This window comes from Podarcis raffonei, chromosome 4, assembly GCF_027172205.1.
Source record: "Podarcis raffonei isolate rPodRaf1 chromosome 4, rPodRaf1.pri, whole genome shotgun sequence".
Lineage (NCBI taxonomy): Eukaryota > Metazoa > Chordata > Lepidosauria > Squamata > Lacertidae > Podarcis > Podarcis raffonei.
Window position 1 is genome coordinate 876,153 of NC_070605.1, and position 22,203 is coordinate 898,355.

The 22,203-nt window shown below is 45.9% G+C and overlaps 2 protein-coding genes across 4 annotated transcripts in view; both read left to right on the forward strand.

Annotated features, from left to right (window-relative positions):
• Positions 1–22,203, forward strand: part of LOC128412059 (zinc finger protein 239-like) — an 89,787-nt gene continuing 67,584 nt past the window's right edge. For 2 of the 3 annotated variants that reach the window (XM_053384897.1, XM_053384896.1), the window contains exon 1: positions 7,917–8,371. In XM_053384897.1, the coding sequence (XP_053240872.1) occupies positions 7,955–8,371 (417 nt within the window). In that variant the 5' untranslated portion in view covers positions 7,917–7,954. Of the gene's footprint in view, positions 44–7,916; positions 8,372–22,203 lie in introns of those variants that run through there. The other variant, XM_053384898.1, reaches the window with a different exon arrangement.
• LOC128412012 (zinc finger protein 79-like) lies at positions 11,822–21,058 on the forward strand. The gene is made up of 3 exons (XM_053384726.1): positions 11,822–11,895; positions 17,366–17,502; positions 19,838–21,058. Exons 1-3 carry the CDS (start codon positions 11,822–11,824, stop codon positions 20,767–20,769), a joined length of 1,143 nt encoding a protein of 380 aa, XP_053240701.1. The 3' UTR covers positions 20,770–21,058.

A 22,203-nucleotide genomic window follows, 5' to 3' on the forward strand; every position in this document is an offset into this window, starting at 1 on the left:
TCTCTCCTGCAAGGGCTGCCTCGCTCTCCCCTCCTGGGATCTGGTGAGTCTCCCCTCTCTCTGGGATCTGGTGGGGGTCCCAGGGCTGCAGCAGGGGAGGATTCCTTGGGGGGCCTGATCTGCTCCTGCAGGGGGGGGGGCAAGTCAGGGAGTAGAGTGTCCTGCCAGGGAGGGGCCAGGTCTGCAGCACTCTCCTTCCTGCAGATCAGAGGATCCCAAACTCATTTGGCCTTCTGCCCCCCCCTTCAGAAAAACAATGACTCCCACGAAATCTGTTTCTTTAAACAAAAGAGTCCCATTGCACAACAGAGGAAACAGGTGCAAATGGTTTTCCAAAGCTGGACAAGGAGGTGGACTAGCCCCCCCCCCAAAAAAAAGGTGGAAAAGAGAGGCCAGGAATAAAGAGAGGGATCCCAGCCCATCGTCTGGCTGCTGCATTGGGGACCAGTTTCCCAGTGTCTCCCAGGGCAGCTCCCCACGGAGGCCACGGCAGCCATCCCCTCGCACCCAGAGCAGGGCATCCCAGGACCACATCCTCTCAGCCGGAAATGGGCGTTGCTACTCCCTGAGCCTCCAGGGACCTTGGCATCAATAGCTGTGTGTGTGTTAAGCTATCTAAGAGAATAATAATAAAAAATTGCACGCCTAAATTTCAAAGGAGATGTATTTGGCCCCACTCACTTGGCCCTCAGGGGGTTGACTAGATACATACCTGGCCGTCAGAGCAAAAAAGAGGGACCCCACCCCAGGAGTCTGTCTTGAGAGCGGCAGAGAGTCCAAGTGCAAGAAAAGGAGACAGAAGCAGGGGAGTGGGGTGGGGGGAGCAACTCCTGAGGACCCCCAGGGGAGGACCCCCACTAGAGCCAGGCATCCATTTTCCACAAGATACAAATGACTCCCTTATCAGTCAGTTCTGACTTCATGCATTGACTGGAAGGCAGGAGCAGCCAGGCTGATTCATCTCCCAGAAACCCCTTCAGTTGCCTCCACATTTTGCATTCATCCTTCTCTTTCTTTCTTTCTTTTTTTTTAAATATTTTTTATTAAGGGTTTTCTTGTTTTACAGAAGTGTAGTGCCTCGTATTTTTTTTTCTTCTTTCATGTAACATTTTTACAAATCCGTTTCATTTGTTGAGGCATTGGGGGAGAAGAAAAAAGAAAGAAAAAAGAAAGGGGGGGTGGAGAGAGGGAAGATGGATGGGGGTGGGGTCGGGTGGCGGTGTTTCTATTATGTTTAATGTATGTAGAGTTTGGTGTCAGCGTTGCTTGTGTTGTTCACTTGTGTTCCTTTGGTGGTGAGAGAGGTTGGGGTTGGCCTAGGGTGTGATTGTTTGCTTGTGATTGGCTGTGGTGATCTTTGTTTTCGTGTGTGAGTGAGGTGTGTGTGTGTTTTGGATCAGGTTAGCCATATTGATTTGTATGCTGTTGGTGGATTATTGTCATTGTCCTGTTGGGCTGTGTTTGTGATAAAGGGGAGCCATACCGGGGTGAAGGCGTCTTCTTCTGTTTGTCCCCGTGTCAGTTTCAGTTTATTAGTTAATTTTTCTAGTAGGGCTGTTTCCCATACTATTTGGTACCATTGGTCCATGCTTACTCCTGACAGGTCTCTCCAGTGTCTGGTTATGGTGTTTCTGGCTGCTGAGAGCAGGTGGGTTATGAGTTCTTTGTGGTGTAAATGGGCATTGTTGTCTTGGAAGATGTTTAGTAGGGCCAATTCTGGGGTGATGTCTATTACTTGCTTAGTTACTTTACATATTTCTTGTATGGCTGTTGTCCAGAATAGTTGAATTTTGGGACACTCCCACCACATGTGGAGGTATGTGCCTGTGGAGGTGCACCCTCTCCAGCATTTTGGTGAGGTTCCTGGGTGTATTAGCGCTAGTTTCCTTGGTGTTAGGTACCACCTGTAGGTGAGTTTCAGTGTGAGTTCTTTTCTTTTCGTTGATATGGATTTAAAGGGAGGTTTAGACCACATTCTGGTCCATTGAGTGGGGTTAATCTCATAGCCTATGTCATTCTCCCATTGTTTTTTGATTGCGTCTAGGGGATTTGCGGGGTTTTGGAGTAGTATTTTGTATATTGCGGATACAGTCCCTTTACCGTTTCCCTTTGTTGTTAGGAGGAGGTTTTTGAAGGTTGTCAGGGGCCTAGTTGCTGCTGATTTTACTGTTGGGTTGTTTAAGAGGGCATGAAGTTGGTGTTGTGTTAACCAGGGCATTTGGGTGTCTTCTAGTTTGTCTTGTATTTCTTGTGTTGACAAGGGTTTGTTATTTTTATAAAAGTCTATTAGGTGATATAAGCCTTTGGTTCGCCAGGTTTTTATCTGGAGGTTTTGTGCTGCATGGTGGAATAATGGGTGGTATGCCAGGGGGATTAGTGGGGATGGGGTTGGGGATAGTTTGCCTATTTGTGTTTTCCATGCTTTGAGCATGGTCTGTGTGTACCTGTTAAGTGTTGTGGGAATTTTCTTTAGTTTGTTTGGGAGGAGTGGGTATGTTGTGGTGCAGGTGTTTTCAATTGTGTCCCTCTCTAGGTGTACCCATTGTTTTGTCTCATCTAGTATATATGGGATTATATGGCGTATTTGGTTGGCATTGTAATATGCTTCTATGTTGGGGATTCCCCATCCTCCTTCTGAGGTGGGGAGGTGCAGGTATTTGGGGCTTATTCTTGGTTTTTTATGTGAGAAGATGAAAGAGTGTAGTTTTCTCTGTCAACTGCGAAGTTGGGTTGAGGGGATCCAGGTTGGGAGGGTTTGGAATAGGTAGGTTAGTTTTGGGAGTGTGATCATTTTGATCATGGCTATTTTGTCTGAGAGAGTGAAATTCATGTTATTCCATCTCTTTAGGTCTTTGTTAATTTGTCGCCACAGGGGCTGAACTTGGTGTGGCAAAGTTTTATTTTGGTGACCTTCATGAGTTCTTTTTGGGTGTGAGGAGGGGTGTTGAAGCACATAGCTTCTGACTTTGTAAAATTTACCTGTAGGCCCGACACCATTGCAAATGTGTTGAGTTCTCTGATTAGGGAGGTTGCTGTGCTTATGGGGTCTGGTGTTGTGACCATTAGGTCATCTGCAAAGAGCCCTAATTTATAGGTTCTGCCTTTTATTTCCACTCCCTTGATGTCTGTGGCTGCTCGGATGCGGATTGCTAGGGGTTCCAGAGCCAGGATAAATAAGGAGACAGTGGGCATCCTTGTTTCGTGCCTCTTTGGATAGCTATAGTATTGGAATACATATTGTTAGTTCTGCATTTTGCTGAGGCTTGGGAGTATATTTGTTTGAGGATTTGTAGGAAGTTGGGGCCAAATTTCGTGTTACTTAGTACTGCTAATATGTATTTCCACTCCAAGCAATCAAAGGCTTTGAGGATGTCTAGGGACATAATTATCAATGGGAGTTTGGTTGCCTTGCTGTGTTCGATCAGGTTCAGTAGTTTCCTGATGGGGCCTTCTCTTTCTTTTCAAAAAGGTATCTCAAGGTTTGGGCTCTGGTGCCGTCCAGTCCTGATTCCTGGCAAGACTCATCCATGCTTGTTCAGGGATCTTGTTTCTTCTCCTGATCTACAAATTCTGTAACAGAACAATGTTTTTGCTTTCTAGGATTTGCTAGAGCTTCTCATTAAGACGGACAGAACTTGGCAGAAGACCAAAGGGTGCCCAGAGGGGACAAACGTAGAAAGGGAGTGAAGGTGGGTGATCTTCTGGAACACAGGTGCTGGCAGTGGGTTTTCCTCCTTCTTGTTCTTCTGCATTCCAAGTCCTGCTGACAGGTTATGAAAGATGACAACATGAAAGAGGTTAAAATGGAGAACCATGAAAAAGGAGCCAGGTTTCCTTGAGGTCTGAGGCTGGTGAGGGTGGACAGACTCTTGCTGTGAGGACGATCTCATGTCTCCTGACCAAACTGCAGTCTGTGCAGATATGGAGTCTATGAATGAGGAAGCTAACAAGAACCCAGAGCTGAAGAGCTCTGAGCTGAGGGAGCCACTCCAGGCAGCAGTGCAGACAGCCAAAGAGCAAGATACCCAGTGCGTTGTGAAGAGGACTCCCCTGTGTGAGTGCCTGCCACTCACCACCTGGCCCAAGGCAGGGCCTGAAGCCTCACAAGGACTGCTTGCTGCCCAGGAGGACTCCCCTGTGTGAGTGCCTGAGGGCCCTGCTCCCGCCACTCACCACCTGGCCCAAGGCGGGGCCTGAAGCCTCACAAGGACTGCTTGCTGCCCAGGAGGACTCCCCTGTGTGAGTGCCTGAGGGCCCTGCTCCTGCCACTCACCACCTGGCCCAAGGCGGGGCCTGAAGCCTCACAAGGACTGCTTGCTGCCTGCTGCCCAGGAGGACTCCCCTGTGTGAGTGCCTGAGGGCCCTGCTCCCGCCACTCACCACCTGGCCCAAGGCGGGGCCTGAAGCCTCACAAGGACTGCTTGCTGCCCAGGAGGACTCCCCTGTGTGAGTGCCTGAGGGCCCTGCTCCTGCCACTCACCACCTGGCCCAGGGCGGGGCCTCACTAGGATAGTTGCTGTTACTGCTGGAGGGGCACAGAGTGTTTTTAAAAATGTTTTTAAAAAATTCTTTTGAATTTTTTGTATGTGGGGGGGTGGGGGTGGGATGGATGTTTGGTTGGGCTTCGGAATTTGTTTGATTTTGATGTTTTTGTAATTGTTACAGTTTTTTTGTTTGTATTGTTTTATTGTGTTTTTTTTAAGGTGTTATTTTGTTCTTAAGGGGAGGGGTCAGGGCTGCCGGGGAGTGGGTCCCAGCCCACAAAATGGCTGGGGCATGTTCCACGGGGGATGCACTGGGACAACCAATCTCAGTGATCACGGGTAGGAGGAGGAGTTACGCTAAGACCAGACCATGTTGTTACAGAGGAGGCAGGTTTAGTCGTTGTTTGAGGACTATCCCTGCCTCCGGGTCTGGTCCTGACCGGATACTAGAATCAGCAAGGGATACCCACATGACCTGAAGGTGCTGCTGTGCAATGCCAGGTCAATGATTCATAAGACCACTGCCATCCATGACTTGATCATGGATGGAGGACTTGACCTGGCATGTGTAACAGAGACTTGGTTGGATGAAGCAGATGGGCCTGTCCTTGCCGCTGCTTGTCCACCAGGTTTCTCTTACGCACAGCAACCCAGGTCATGTGGGCGGGGAGGGGGGGTTGCAGTGATTTTTAGGAAGTCATTAGTTTGCACCAGGCGTCCTATTGGGAAGACCCAGTTCTCCGAGTACATGTTCTGGAAGTTGGGCAATAGGGGCAGTACAGGATTCCTTTTGGTGTACTGACCTCCCCGCTGCACCAAGGATTCCCTGCCCGAGCTGCTTCAGGTCGTGGCGGATGTTCTCCTGGAGACACCTAGTTTGGTTGTCCTAGGGGATTTTAACATCCATGCCGACATGACCTAACAAGAGGCCGCTTGGAACTTTGTGGAAAGCATGGCCTCCATGGGGCTGTCCCTGAATAAGTCTGGCCCAACCCATAGCCGCGGACATGCCTTGGACCTGGTGTTTACCTCTATGGATATTGGTGATCTGACACTAAGTAAAAGCAAAACGAAAGAAGTGCCATGGTGAGATCACTTCCTGGTGCAACTGGACTTCTCCGCGACCCTTCCCCTCTGCAGGGAGGTGGGACCGATTCAGATGGTCCGCCCCTTGATGGATCCAAATGGTTTCCAGAGAGTGGTAGGGGATGCTTTATCCCATGTTGATGGCCTTTCAGCTGATTCCCTGGTGGCCCGCTGGAATGTGGAGTTAACCAGGGCTATTGACTGTTTGGCTCCGAAGCACCCTCTCCGATTACATGGAGCCTGGACAGCCCGTGGTTTTCCATGGATCTGAGGGCAATGAAACAATCGTTGAGACGGCTAGAGCGCCGGTGGCGGATAACCCATTCTGAAGCTGACTGGATACGGGTTAGAGCTCAACGTCGAGCCTTCCAAGTGGCAATAGCGACGGCGAAGAAGACGTTCTTCACCACCTCTATTGCATCTGCAGAAAACAGCAGCAGGAGACTTTTTCAGGTGGTTCACAATTTAGCAGAACCACCTGCAACATCGGGGCCCAGTACGGGCCACATGATCTCCTGCAATGATTTTGCAAAGTTTTTTGCAGATAAAATCGCTCAGATTCGGGAAGATGTAGACGCCACCGTGGGAGCAGGGCCGGGGCGGGAGAGTGCTAGAGTTCTGTCTAGTCAAGTTGTGTGGGATCAATTCCAATCTGTTACCTCCGAGGATGTGGACAGGCTGCTTGGACGAGTGAAACCAACCACCTGTCTCCTGGATCCTTGCCCATCCTGGCTTATAAAAGCTAGCCGGGAAGGGCTGGGCGATGGGCTTCGTGGGGTGGTGAATGCTTCCCTCCGTGAAGGAGCCTTCCCAGACCGGCTGAAAGAGGCGGTTATTAAACCGCTTCTTAAAAAACCATCTTTAGATGCGGCCACGATGGCCAACTATCGCCCAGTCTCAAATCTTCCATTTTTGGGCAAGGTGATTTAGCGAGTGGTTGCTGAACAACTCCAGGCACACCTGGAAGAAGCGGACCATTTGGATCCCTTCCAGTCGGGATTCAGGCCTCGTCATGGGACTGAAACTGCCTTGGTCGCACTGGTTGATGATCTCCGGCGGGCTAGGGACAAAGGTGAGAGCTGTTTCCTAGTTCTGCTGGATCTCTCAGCGGCCTTTGACACCATCGACCATAACATCCTTCTGGACCGTCTTGAGGGGCTGGGAGCTGGGGGCACTGTCATACAGTGGTTCCGCTCCTTCCTCCTGGGCCGTGTCCAGAAAGTGGTGTTGCAGGATGAGTGTTCAGACCCCTGGGCTCTCACTTGTGGGGTGCCTCAGGGTTCTGTCCTCTCCCCCATGCTTTTCAACATTTACATGAAGCCGCTAGGAGAGATCATCAGGAGGTTTGGGCTGGGTGTTCATCAGTATGCGGATGATACCCAGCTCTACCTATCTTTTAAATCAGAACCAGTGAAGGCGGTGAAGGTCCTGTGTGAGTGGAGGCGGTTGGAGGATGGATGGGGGCTAACAGATTGAGGTTGAATCCTGACAAGACAGAAGTACTGTTTTGGGGGGACAGGAGGCGGGCAGGTGTGGAGGATTCCCTGGTCCTGAATGGGGTAACTGTGCCCCTGAAGGACCAGGTGCGCAGCCTGGGAGTCATTTTGGACTCACAGCTGTCCATGGAGGCACAGGTCAAATCTGTGTCCAGGGCAGCTGTTTACCAGCTCCATCTGGTACGTAGGCTGAGACCCTATCTGCCTGCGGCCTTTCTCGCCAGAGTGGTGCATGCTATGGTTATCTCCCACTTGGACTACTGCAATGCGCTCTATGTGGGGCTACCTTTGAAGGTGACTCGGAAACTACAACTAATCCAGAATGCGGCAGCTAGACTGGTGACTGGGAGCGGCCGCCGAGACCACATAACACCGGTCTTGAAAGACCTACATTGGCTCCCAGTACATTTCCGAGCACAATTCAAAGTGTTGGTGCTGACCTTTAAAGCCCTAAACGGCCTCGGTCCGTATCTGAAGGAGCGTCTCCACCCCCATCGTTCCACCTGGACACTGAGATCCAGCTCCGAGGGCCTTCTGGCGGTTCCCTCACTGTGAGAAGCCAAGTTACAGGGAACCAGGCAGAGGGCCTTCTCGGTCTTGGCGCCCTCCCTGTGGAACGCCCTCCCACCAGATGTCAAAGAGAACAACAACTATCAGACTTTTAGAAGACATTTGAAGGCAGCCCTGTTCAGGGAAACTTTTAATGTTTGATGTATTACGGTATTTTAATATTTTTTTGGAAGCCACCCAGAGTGGCTGGGGAGGCTCAGCCAGATGGGCGGGATATAAATAATAAATTATTATTATTATTATTATTATTATTATTATTATTATTTATTATCATCAAAGGGTTCCTTCCGATCTCTCAGAGGCTTCCTGAGAGCACAGATGGATGAGCAAGACCCAGCTGGCCCTGAAGCAGGAAGAGGCCATGCCAACCAAACTGGGAGCAGTGGGGGATTCTGGGAAAACTCTGTGCTGAAGATCCTGGGTGAGGAGGACACCCTCTGCTCAGAGGGCCAGAGCCAGCAGTTGAGGCAGTTCTGCTGCCAGGAGGCCAAAGGACCCCGAGAGGTTTGCAGCCGACTCTACCACCTTGATCGTCAGTGGCTGAAGCCAGAAAGGCACACGAAAGCTGAGATGCTGGACCTGGTGATCTTGGAGCAGTTCCTGGCTGTCCTTCCACCGGAGATGGAGAGCTGGGTGAGGGACTGTGGAGCGGAGACCAGTTCCCAGGCGGTGGCCCTGGCCGAAGGTTTCCTCCTGAGTCATGCAGAGGAGAGGAAGCAGGCAGAGAGAAAGCAGGTGAGGGAGACTTTCCTCTGGATACTACCTTGACCAGAGCCAGGGCCTTTTCGGATGTGGCTCCAGCCTGGTGGAACGCTCTCTCACAAGAGACCAGGGCTCTGTGGGATTTGACATCTTTCCTCAGAGCATGCAAGACAGAGCTGTTCTGCCAGGCCTTTGTTCAGGGTTCAGTCTGATTCTTTTCTTTCAGTACAAGAATAAGCATTAAAGAGGCTTCCTAGCCCGCTCACACCTCCTTTATAAGACCAGTGGTAACAGTAGTTGGCCCTAGCGAATATTAACCACTCTCAATTTTACCAGTGGACTGCCGTCTTTCCAGATTTTAATTTGTTTTGAACTAATTTTAAGAAGTATTTTAATTAATCGATTGCCTGTTCTTATGTTCTTTGCATACTGTGTTAGATTTGTGATGTTAGCCGCCGAAAGATTGGCTCCGACTAGGGAGGGTGGGGTACAAATTAAAAATTATTATTATTATTATTATTAGGGGCTCGAAAGAGGATGGAGAACATCCCATAATGCTCTCCTGATGGCCCATCCTTTTTCTGGGAAGGCATCCATGGAATGAGATCTCACACCCTTAAAGTTTTTTACTTTTCCATTTTCTTTCTGCTATTTCTTGTCATTCATTTTCTCTTTTGAATCCTTGTTGCTCTTTCAGGAAAAGGATCGTTTTGAGGAAATGGACCTGGATTCCTGTGAGGCAGAGAGGCCTCCGTTGGACACCAGAGAGAGGCCACTGGGTAAGGAGGAAGGCGGTTTTTCTCCATTTGGTCTCATTCTGTTGGTTTCCCACATAATCTCTGGGTTTTTTCATCAAGTTTTTTTTTGGGGGGGGAGTTGGGAGGAAGGGTCTAGAGGAGGAGAGATGTATTTCTGCATGACTAACATATGAAATGGGCACAAATGTCCAAATGCACTCAGCAGGTAAGGCTTTCTGAAAGGCCTATCTGTAGATAGAGATGCCCTGTTTCACCTCTGAGAGAAGCAGGCACTCCTGGCATCCTGCTTACATTTTTTCTTTTGCAGGAGACAGAATGATGCCGGCAAAACCTCCTGATCCAGCTTTTCAAGGGAGCAGAAGGGGAACAGCGGTTGTGGAACCAGATCAGGTCAGAGGAAGCTGCCTTGTGGGGACAGAGGCTGAGGGATGGAGCAATGTCATGGACTGGTTGGGCACAGAGGAATGGTGGGGGGAAGCAGCCGGGGAGCCAGGAAGGGAAGACATCTCAGAGTCCAAGGAGTGGAGGTGGAGGAAGGATGAGCGGTCAGAGGGAGAAGAGGGAGAAGCCTGGGAAGAGGAGGCGTCAGAAGCTGAAATGGTAACAGGGCTTAGTGAGCTGGGAGACTCTGTGGCAGAATGTAGTCCAGAATCAGAGGCAGAAGAGGGAGGAGGCGAGTGGGAGGAGGGAGGTCGGGAGGCAGAGCTGAGTCAGGAGAAGGAGGAGCCACTGGGGGCTCCCTCTCCTTCTGCCAGAAGCCCCCCTCCCTGCTTGTCTCTCAGAGCCAAGAGATGTCTGACAATGGAGGAACAAAGGCAGGCTGCACACTGGCGCACTGTTGCATCGCTTGCCAGAAACCCCAGAGAGGAGGGGGCTTGGAAAGCTGTGGGGAGCTAGGGGCCTTCTCTTTTGGCAGCTGATTTCATGGAGGAAGACCCTGTCATGGAATTCTACTCAGTATTGATCCAGGCAGAACTCCAATGTATAGTTACCAGAGTGAAAATGTAAAGACATTGCAGGATCCCCCAAAATAGACCCAGGCAATTATATTTCACCCAGCAGAGCTTTACTGCTACTGAAGACAAATGAGCATAATGGTCCCAAATCCAAATCTTCAGGATTGGCCCTGTCCATAAGAAATCCAGTTGCAGCAGACTTAACTGAAATTTCCCACAACTTATAATAAGTTTAAACCTCAACACTCAGCATGCTATGTACAGAACACCAGAAGGAAGAGAGAGAGAGAGAGAGAGAGAGAGAGAGAGAGAGAGAGACCCAGGCTCCTTCTGGCCTCTTCTTATAGCCAGCATGACCTTGACAGAAGACATAACAGAACCACTTTAACCCAGCTGTACTCAGGCTGTGAGGCCTGGGTCCTTGTGCCAAAGGCCAAGCTCAGAAAGGGTGGCCCTAGGTCCCAAAAGATGGTTTTCTGTGGGTATGAGCCAGGGACCAAGGGGTGGAGATTTGCCTATCCAACAGGCAATCAGTCCAGGATTCTGCTAAGCAGCAGTGCTGAGTTCTGTGAGTAGAATGTATGGACATGCATACATGGGAACCCTGATGTTCTTTCAGAGAGTCTGCAAGACTTTTCTGATGAGGAAGAGGTAGAGGTTGAACCTGCTGCTGAGGCACAGAGTCCTGACCCAGAGCAGGTAGAGGGAAGAACTTCTAAAGCTGTGAAGCTTGAACAGAGAAGTTATCCTTCCTCACCCACAGGTTCAGCTGAGAAGTCTAAACGGCGCAGTAAGTCAGAGGGGGAGCTCTCGAAGGCCAAGGACGTTCTAGCTGGTCCTAGTGGGTCTGAGGGGGTACCTGAAACTGGGTTGAGATGTTCAGCTCGCACAACAAAAGGTAAACCTCCTGACAGGTTTGCAGTCACAAATGTGTGGGTTGGCATGGCACAGTGTGAACCCGAGAGTTTTGAGGATGTTCAGAAACTGCCTCAGGAAGAAGCCAGGAAATGGCATGAGGCAATGCAAAAGGAGATGAGCTCAATGGAGTCTCTAGGTGTGTTCTCCCTCACAACGTTGCCAGTGGGCAAACAGGCCGTTAGCAGCCACTGGGTTTACTGTCTTAAACCCACAGCAACAGGGGAACCACAGTACAAGGTTAGGCTAGCAGTCAGAGGGTTCATGCAGCAAAAGGGGCTGCATTATACTGAGGTATATGCTCCTACTTCCAGATGCGAATTTCTGCACATGCTCTTAGCCATTGCTGCACAAAGAGGTTTTCAGGTGTATCACTTTGATGTGGATGTGGCCTGTTTGAACTCAGACCTCCAGGAGGATCTGTACATGCTTCCTCCTTCAGCGTTTGAGGGCAATGAGCCAAATACTGTATGGAGGCTTCACAAGTCTATGGTTTGAAGCAATTGGCCAGAAATTGAAACTTGTAGCTGGATGAAGCCTTAGAGAAGCTAGCTTTCAAGAAGAGTCTTGCTGACAGCTGCCTGTACCTTAAAGGGTCAGGAGAGTCACAGGAAATGGTTTTAGTCTTTGTTGATGATATCATTTATACCTCAAGGGCAGACAAACAGGTGCAGAAGTTTGCCAAAGAGCTTGGAAAACAGTTTCAGATCAAGAACCTGGGTGCAGTAAGGATCTACTTAGGTGTTTAGATAGACAGGACTGAAGATGGAAGCTTCTTGCTCAGTCAGAAAGGCAAGATTGAGCAGTTGCTTGAGAAGTTCAGAATGTCTGATTGTACAGGGGTCAGGGCACCTATGGAGGCAAGCTACGTGAAAGACAGTCGGCTAGCAGAACGCGTTGAGTTTGAGAACGCTGAGCTCACTTCCGGGTTAGCGCCAGCGCTTAATGGCGGATTTCTCCCGGAGCTCCGGGAGAGATCTGCTTCGTGGGTTCGGGTCCTGTCAGCTACGGCGGAGTGGGGACCCTCAAAAATCACAGGCGCGTAGCCTGTGAACTGGAGACTCGGCGGGCACCTTTGCGCCCCCCCGACGTTGTGAAATAGCCTTTTTAAAGGCTAAAGATCAGCGGAGGGTGTGTGGAGCGGTGCTGAGAGTCGCTTTCACCCAGCCTGCGAAGCGAAGCCGCATCGCCATTAGCGGAGAGCGCTGACTTCTTCCCGAGAATTTGGATTAAAAAAGAGCAACTTTCCGTGAGTAGGATTGAGCTTACATTAAAATTGGACGCTAAAATTAAAGAAATTGGGCACCGAGACGGACAAGCACTAAAAAGGAAGTCTGCTGTCCGTTCTGCAGCAAGATTAAAGCGAAAGGCATTCAAGCTGTAACTTTTGACAGGAGAATTTGTGAGCTAAGAAATCCAAAGGCATTGGGAAAAATAAATGACTCTTTAGAAGAACTAAAGAAGCAAGGTGCTGAAACAAATAAGAAAATTGAAGAAATCTCTGGGAAAATTGATTTAAATACTAAAAGTATAACTGACCTCGGGAACAAAGTGAACTCCAATGCAGAAGCAATTGGGAAATTACTGGAAGATTCATCCACAACACGAAAGATAGCTGAGGAAGCTAAGGAAATTGCTACTGCTGCTGAGGTAAAATTTCCACCGGTGTACAAGAAACTAGATGAGTATGAACTGGCACTTTCTATGCAGGATATGCAACGCAAGGAGAAAAACTTAAGGATCAGACTTGTGCCGGAAAAGGAAGGAGATAACTTGGTGGATTATCTGACAAAAGAGTTTTCTGACTTTTGGAAGCAGGAGCTGAAAGAAGATGAGTTCAAGATAGAGAGTGCATTTAGGTTGGGAATAAGGCAGAGGAAGAATAGACCCAGAGACTGTTTGATAACTTTAAGAACCAAGGAAGAGAGAGATAAAATATTGAACCTGCACTACCAAACAACCCTTCGAATTGAAGATTTTTATATTGAGATCTTTAAAGATATTCCCAAAAGTATTTTGGATGCAAGAGGTTCTTACAAGGATTTGGTGACACTGCTGAAAAGGAACTACATACCATTCAGGTGGGAGTTTCCCCAAGGCCTGTCTTTTAAATACAAGGGGAAGAAAAGAAGAATAAAAACAGTGAGTGATAAAGACAAGTTCCTGGGAGAACACGAAGAAGACCTACAGAAAGAGACCTATCCAGGAGGACACCCTTCAAGCAAGGGATCACTAGATACGGATACAGAACCACCGACAAAAGACGAACAACAACTGGGAGCTGTAGGAGGAAGCAAGTAACCCCATCATGGCTTTGCAACTTCTAACCTGGAATTGTAACGGTCTAAACAATCCCCGAAAAAGGAAAAATATATTTCATGCTCTAAAGAAAGACCAATTGGACTTGATTTGCCTACAAGAGACTCATGTGATAAGAGCACACAGAAAATTATTAATAAATAAGAGACTGGGACAAGAATTTATATCTTCAGACAGAGTAAAAAAGAGAGGAGTGGTGATCTATGCAAAGGAAAATCTGCAACCGAAACAAATCTTTAAAGATGACCAAGGAAGATATTTGGCAATTGAAATTCAATTCCAAGGAGAAAAATTTTTGATAGTGGGAATATATGCACCAAATGAAGGGAAAGCAGAATTTTTTAAGAAGTTGCATGAGACTTTAATGGACTATATGGATTACAAATTAATCATGATGGGGGACATGAATGGAGTAGTTTCAACAAATATGGATAAAGCACAAAGACAGGTTGTTACAAAAGATGGAAGACTACCAAAAACTTTTTTTGAAATGACTGACAATATGGACTTGATTGACATTTGGAGAACAAAACACCCATTAGAGAGAGAGGGAACCTTCTTTTCTGAAGCCAAAATGACATGGACTCGGATTGACCAAATTTGGGTGACTAGCAGTATGGCGTCGAATATAAAGAAAGTGGAAATCTGCCCAAAAACTTTCTCCGACCATAACGCAGTAAAGATGGTGATGAAGCAAACAACAACTGGTTCCTTCAGATGGAGAATGAATGACACCTTATTTAGAGACGAGGAGATCTGTAAAAAGGCCCAAAAAACTCTGAAAGATTATTTTGAAATTAATTTAAGGACTAAAGTAGAAAAAAGAATAGTATGGGACGCAAGTAAAGCCGTGATGAGAGGGTTTTTGATACAACAAAATACATTAAAGAAAAGAAAGCAAAACGAGAGGAAAGAGAAAATTTTGGAAAAGATAAAAGAAGGGGAAAGGAAATTAAGACTGAAGCCAAAATCGCAAGAGATTTTGAGAGAAATTAAACTGTACCAAACACAATATATGGAACTGATGAATCAAGAAATAGAATGGAAAATTAAACAAATGAGACAAAAGACTTTTGAATCTGCAGATAAATGTGGCAAGTTATTGGCTTGGCAAATAAAGAAGAGACAAAAACTCAACACGGTAACAAACCTAGAAGTGGAGGGAAAGAACATATGCAACCCAGTGGAAATTAGGAACTGTTTTCAGAACTACTTTAGACAACTGTATACACAAGGGCCGCAGAAAGAAACAGATATACAACAATTCCTCGAGAAAAATGGGCTGAAAAAGATTTCGCAGGAAAGTAAGACGATTTTGAACCAGGAGATATCAGCACAGGAAATAGAAGATGCCATTCAAAACATGACGCTGGGCAAATCACCTGGACCGGATGGATTGACTTCCAAATATTACAAAGTTTTGAAGGAAGGACTTATACAACCTTTGAAGGAAGTCTGCAACGAAATCATTGAGGGGAGAAGGGCACCAGATACGTGGAGGGAGGCCTACATTACACTTATACCAAAGACAGAGACTGAAAAGACCCAACTTAAGAACTACCGACCCATCTCGTTATTAAATGTGGATTACAAAATTTTTGCTGATGTTTTAGCAAAGAGATTGAAAAGAGTTTTGATGGAGGAGATTCATGGGGACCAAGCGGGCTTTCTTCCGAAAAGGCATTTGTCGGATAATGTAAGGAATATAATTGACATTTTGGAGAAGCTGGAAGTGAATATAAATTCTAAGGCTGTTTTGATATTTGTGGATGCCGAGAAAGCCTTTGACAATATATCTTGGAGTTTCATGTTGAAGAACCTTCGGGGGATGGGGGTAGGCCAAGGGTTTGAAAACGGTATAAGTGCAATATACTCTGAACAGAAAGCAAAATTAATTGTAAATAATGTGGTAACAGAAGAGTTCAAGATTGAAAAAGGGACACGTCAGGGGTGCCCTATCTCCCCATTACTTTTTATATCGGTCCTGGAGGTTTTGCTTAATATGATTAGGAAGGACCAGTTGGTCAAAGGGGTTCAGGTCGGAGCTAAACAATACAAATTGAGAGCATTTGCAGATGACCTAGTACTTACTTTACAAGAGCCAGAAGCTAGTACGAAAAGAGTTTTGGAAATAATTCAAGAGTTTGGTCAAATGGCAGGATTTAAATTGAATAAGTTAAAAACTAAGGTATTGGAGAAAAATTTAACACAGATTGAAAAAGAAAGGTTTCAGAATGAGACGGGGTTGACTGTGGTTAAAAAAGTGAAATACCTGGGTGTGAACATGACAGCTAAGAATGTGAATTTATTTAAAGACAATTATGAAAAAACTTGGATAGAAGTGAAAAAAGATCTGGAGATTTGGTCAAACTTGAAGCTTTCCTTGTTAGGCCGAATTGCAGTTATAAAAATGAATGTATTGCCAAGAATGTTGTTTTTGTTTCAAGCATTACAAATAATGGATAAAATGGACTGTTTCAAGAAGTGGCAGAAAGATATATCTAAATTTGTCTGGCAGGGCAAGAAGCCCAGAATAAAATTTAAGATATTAACGGATTCAAAGGAAAGAGGGGGGTTTGCCCTGCCAGACTTTAAATTGTACTATGAAGCGGCAGCTTTCTGCTGGCTAAAAGATTGGCTGCTTCTTGAAAATACAGACATTTTGGATTTGGAAGGTTTTAACACTATTTTTGGGTGGCACGCATATCTGTGGTATGACAAAGTTAAAGCGCATAAAAGTTTTAAAAACCATATTGTCAGAAAAGCACTATTAAATGTCTGGGTCAGATATAAAGATTTGCTGGAAAATAAAACTCCTAGGTGGTTGTCGCCAATGGAAGCTAAGGCAGTTAAAAAGTTAAATATGGAGTCGAAATGGCCAAGATATTGGGAAATTCTGGAAAGGGAAGGGGACAAACTGAGATTGCAGAGTTTTGAGAAATTAAAAGGGAAGGTGAGAGATTGGTTGCATTATCACCAAATAAATGAAGTATTTAAATTGGACAGTAAAATTGGTTTCCAGGTGGAAAAATCAAAATTGGAGACTGAATTGTTAGAATCCAGTACTAAGAATTTGTCAAAAATGTATAATCTTCTGCTGAAATGGAATACACAAGATGAAACGGTTAAATCAGCTATGATTAAATGGGCTCAGGGCATTGGTCATAATATTTTGTTTGCTGATTGGGAAAAGTTGTCGACCACCGGGATGAAATTTACGGCATGTAATGCCCTAAGAGAGAATATTATGAAAATGATCTATAGGTGGTACATAACCCCAGTCAAGCTTGCAAAGATTTACCATTTGCCTGACAATAAATGTTGGAAATGTAAAGAAAAGGAAGGTACATTTTTTCACCTTTGGTGGACGTGCCCGAAGATTAAGGCATTCTGGGAAATGATCTATAATGAACTGAAAAAGGTATTTAAATATACTTTCCCCAAGAAACCAGAGGCCTTTCTCTTGGGTATTGTCGGCCAGGGGGTGTCAAAGACAGACATAACTTTCTTTATGTACGCCACAACAGCAGCTAGAATACTCATTGCGAAGTACTGGAAGACGCAAGATTTACCCACACTGGAAGAATGGCAGATGAAGGTGATAGACTACATGGGCTTGGCAGAAATGACGAGCAGAATCCGAAACCAGGGAAGAGAAGCGGCGGAAGAAGAATGGAAAAAGTTTAAGGACTATTTAAAGAAATATTACAAAATCAATGACAGCTAGAATGATGTTGGACTAAAGTAAATGGTTACTATCAGTAATGGTTAAGACAAGGAGAACAAAGATGATTAGCTTAAATTTACAGTAAAATAAGGGAAGATTTGCTGAACAATTGATTAGAATTTGGAATACAGAAACGGGAGGCATGAGGAAGTCAAAGAAGAAAGGTTTAAGAAATTAGGACATGAAATGGTACTTGTTTTTTGTTTTGTTTTTTGTCTATTGTTTGTTTATGTATGTTTTGTATGTATGAATATAAAAATTGCCTAATAAAAATATTATAAAAAAAAAAAGAGAACGCTGAGCTCTTCTAGTCAGCTCTGGGTAGTCTGTTGTATCTGTCCCAATGGAGCAGGCCGGACATTGCTTTTGCTACCAATCTGCTCAGTAGGGAAGCATCAAAGCCCAGTGTAAATGCCTGGCATGGTATCAAGCGGGTGCTGCGTTACCTGCAGGATACCAAGGACTTCAGTCTCAAGCTGTCAGCTGCAGGTGAGACGGCACTTACTTGCTGGGCAGATAGCAACGGGGCGAATCTGGATGACAGGAAGTCCGTATCTGGGATGGTAATAAAGTTTGGGGAATCTCTAGTTGGGTGGAAGTCCCGGAAGCAAAGTCTCATTGCGCTGTCCTCTACTGAGGCTGAGTTCATTGCACTGTCGGAATTGTGCAGGGAACTGGAGTTCTATAGATGCCTGGTGCAAGAGATCTATGGGGATTGTTGCCTGCCCATCACTGTTTGGGAAGACAATCAACCCTGTCTGAAGTTGGCAGAATCTGGGCAGTTGAAGGCCAGAACCAAGCATCTAGACATACGTTTCCAGAATGCGTGTCAAAGTGTCAATCCTATTGAAAGCAATCCTATCGAAACAACACAGCAATTAAGAGGAAGGAAAGAACAGAGCATTGTGTAGCAGATCATATTTCTGCTGTCTCAGAAGAGGACATTTCCTTTTTCTTTTAGGGCCCAGTGTGCTTTGAAGATGTCGCTGTTTGTTTCACGGACGAGGAGTGGGCATTGCTGGATCCTGACCAGAGAGCTCTGCATAAGGATGTCATGGAGGAGAATCGTGGGATCGTGGCCTTTCTTGGTAAGGCTCCCTGTGGGATCGTCCTATCTGCCTGGAAATTCAAAATATACCTCTATGTAACATACCTCATACATTTCCACAGAGCTCAACAGCGCCCAATACAACACCTGGGAACCTAACACAATAAACCTTGAACAGCAAATTCCAGTTTTTTCTGTGAACCATCTTCCTCCAGTTCTGCCTTTTTATACCATGGTTGGGATTGTCTGAACTGCCCAGGCATCTTAAATGTCAGCTTCAGTGTTGGTATCTGAAGAAGTGTGCATGCACACGAAAGCTCATGCTAATAACAAACTCAGTTGGTCTCTAAGGTGCTACTGGAAGGAATTTTTTTTATTTAGCTTCAGAGTTGTGCGGAAAGATAAGTAGCTTCTGTCAAGTTTTCTGTTTTTGTTTTTGCTGCTGTCAGTCTTGGGTTGACCAGAGAGACGACTGACATTGGAGGTGGAGGGGATGCCATGACTGGGCCAAACAAAATCCATCCCAGAGAAGAGCCAGGCTTATTGAATCTCAGGTAGTAGTAGCAGTGATGTTGATGATGATGATGATGATGATGATAATAATAATAATAATAATAATAATAATAATAATTTTTATTTATACTCTGCCCACCTGGCTGGGCTGCCCCAGTTGCTCTGGGCGGCTTCCAACACTTATATAAATCAGAAACATTAATCATAACAATCTGTCCCCATATAAAAAGTACATTAACTTTAAAATGAACAACTTACACTAGTGGCCAAAATTGTGGAAACCTTTTGGAGAAAGTGTATTTCAGAGCTTTGATACCTCACAACACCACTTTTTTGGGAGTAATAGCATAAAACTATATATCAATGGAAAAATAATTTAATGAAGAATGTAATGATTTTCTTCTGTCATGCAGGCACAGTCTCTCCATTCTTTGATCATCACTTGCTGTTGTGCACCTTTTCCAGTAGATTTTGGAGTGACTGAGTCTCTTATACCTCTTCAAAAATATAGACCAGCTTTGGTTAAGTTTTCCCCAATCTTCCTTCTAATTTCTTCATACCTGTAGCCTTGTTCACTTAATTGTACGATTTTACATCTCTTTCTGGGTAACTACCAACCAAATTGATAGCAATCACATAATACCCTGACAAAAGTCAACCTAAGCAAGTTGTGCTTCCCTTTTCTGGTTATATGTCTATAACCTTTGATAGAATACAGATAATTGAATAAATTTGTTGCACTACATTCTTGATTAAATTATCTTTCCATTGCTATATAATATTCTGGTATTGCAGTCATACCTCGGGTTACAGTCACTTTAGGTTACGTGTTTTCGGGTTGCGCACTGAGCCGAACCTGAAAGTACCGGAATGGTTTACTTCCAGGTTTCAGTGCTCGCACATGCGCAGAACCCACCAAATTATGACCACGCATGCGCAGATGCAACACTGCAGGTTGCGAACGCTGCGGGTTGTGAACATGTCTCCCACACGGATCATGTTTGCAACCCGAGCATCCACTGTACTCCAAAATAAGTGGTGTTATGAGCCATCAAACATCTGAAATGCACTTTTTTCTAAAAGGCTTTCACAATTTTACCACTACAGTATATCAAAGAAAGCAACATTCAACAACCCATCAGAATCTAATAAGAAATATGTTGGTTAATGACAAAACACAAAGGTAATGAACACACCCCCAACTTCTTTCAGTTCTTCTTCATTTGTTCCTGAGGCTTTAATCCCTTTTTGTCTCCATTGCAGATTGTGATGAATTGCAGATCGAGAACAAGGCTGAACAAGACAAAATCCCCAGAGAGGAGAAGCCATGCAAAAATTTGGAGTATGGGGAGAGCTGCAGTCAGTGTGGGGAGAGCTCCAGTCTCACTTCCCATCAGAGAATTCATACCGGGGAGAAACCCTATCAGTGTGGGGAATGTGGAAAGAGCTTCACTGATAGCTCCTCTCTCACTTCCCATCAGAGAATTCATACAGGGGAGAAACCCTATCAGTGTGGGGAATGTGGAAAGAGCTTCAGTCAGAGCTCCAGTCTCACTTCCCATCAGAGAATTCATACAGGGGAGAAACCCTATCAGTGTGGGGAATGTGGAAAGAGCTTCAGGAAGAGCTCCCATCTCACTTACCACCAGAGAATTCATACAGGAGAGAAACCCTATCAGTGTGTGGAATGTGGAAAGAGATTCAGGAAGAGCTCCCATCTCACTTACCACCAGAGAATTCATACAGGAGAGAAACCCTATCAGTGCGTGGAATGTGGAAAGCGTTTCAGTCACTGTTCCAATCTCACTTCCCATCAAAGAATTCATACAGGGGAGAAACCCTATCAGTGTGTGGAATGTGGAAAGAGCTTCAGGGAGAGCTCTGGTCTCACTAAGCATCAGAGAATTCATACAGGAGAGAAATCCTATCAGTGTGGGGAATGTGGAAAGAGCTTCAGCAGAAGCTCCTATCTCACTTCCCATCAGAGAATTCATGCAGGGGAGAAACCCTATCAGTGTGGGGAATGTGGAAAGAGCTTCAGTCACAGCTCTGATGTCACTAAGCATCAGAGAATTCATACAGGGGAGAAACCCTATCAGTGTGGGGAATGTGGAAAGAGCTTCAGTCAGAGCTCCCATCTCACTTCTCATCAAAGAATTCATACAGGGGAGAAACCCTTCATTATATTGCTTTAGGAGCCAGGCTAATACGCACCTTTTTAACCAGGCCTTTGGCTGATTGACATCTAAGGCCCTTTTAAAATGTGGTGGGGAGTTGAGTTACCGATGTGTATTTTGTGTTTTTATGTTGTGTTTTTATGTTGTAACTGTCCTGAGACATGTGGGAACAGGAGTCAACAACTAGAGGCCAAGGGGTTTTTGCCCCCCAATAGTATATTTGAGGGGGCCACCACCCCAGTTGATAGGCATTGCCATTCCAATGGCCTGCATGCGTCATGTGATTGATTGTGCAAGGAGGGCCTTACCTGGCTTTATACTGAGGCTTTATACCTGAGTACATACATGACATAATCGGATACAATCGCACACGGCAGCAAAAAGAAAACCAATGAGAGCATTCAAGGCTTGCCCCCTGATCATGTAAAGAGTTCTCTCCCAACTTCTGCTTTTTCAGTCTGAACATGCATTTAACCTTTCCCCTGATTTATGGTAAGGAGGAAGAAAAAGGAACTTCGGCCCTTACGCTCCTACGCGGCCGTCTGCTATACCGGGACATTCTGCGGTTAGCATCTTCCTGTTTGAGCTACTCGGGACCCTGTCTGGACAGGGGGGAAAGTGCCAGCACAGCAGATTTATTGCTTCCCCCTTATGTTAGCGAGACATTGAGAAGAACAAGGAAGGGAACTGGGGCAGAGTTCATTTCGGATTCTTCCAATCTAAGCAATTTGCTATAAGCTTTTGCAGAAGCCGTCATGAGTCAAACATGGATTATATAAAAATCATTATAAGGATATATGGTTATATGGCTAACTGATTATATGAAAAGCATAAGGGTGAAATTCCTCCAGGTGGTCCTGCTTCACCCTAACCTCAATAAAACAATCCACAAACAGGCTGAAATCTGACAAACAAGCAGCACATTGGGGCTGCCAGAGCATATCAACACCCTCATCTCTACCCCAACATACCAGTGATGTTAATAACATTAGCAACATTGCTTATGGACCCTATATCCAAGATAGGCGTCACAAAGACGGTTGGAGGATGGATGGCGGCCAACAGATTGAGGTTGAATCCTGACAAGACAGAAGTACTGTTTTGGGGGGACAGGAGGCGGGTGGGTGTGGAGGACTCCCTGGTCCTGAATGGGGTAACTGTGCCCCTGAAGGACCAGGTGCGCAGCCTGGGAGTCATTTTGGACTCACAGCTGTCCATGGAGGCACAGGTCAATTCTGTGTCCAGGGCAGCTGTTTACCAGCTCCATCTAGTACGCAGGCTGAGACCCTCCCTGCCTGCAGACTGTCTCGCCAGAGTGGTGCATGCTCTGGCTATCTCCCACTTGGACTACTGCCATGCGCTCTAGGTGGGGCTACCTTTGAAGCTGACCCAGAAACTACAACTAATCCAGAATGCGGCAGCTAGACTGGTGAATGGGAGCAGCTGCCGAGA

Coding starts and splice junctions, on each gene's coding strand:
- LOC128412012 (XM_053384726.1), top strand. CDS start 11,822: ATGGAGGCAAGCTACGTGAAAGACAGTCGGCTAGCAGAACGCGTTGAG. Junction 11,896..17,365: donor AACGCTGAGCTCACTTCCGG/GTTAGCGCCAGC, acceptor CCAATGGAGCAG/GCCGGACATTGCTTTTGCTA. Junction 17,503..19,837: donor TCTCAAGCTGTCAGCTGCAG/GTGAGACGGCAC, acceptor TCTCCATTGCAG/ATTGTGATGAATTGCAGATC.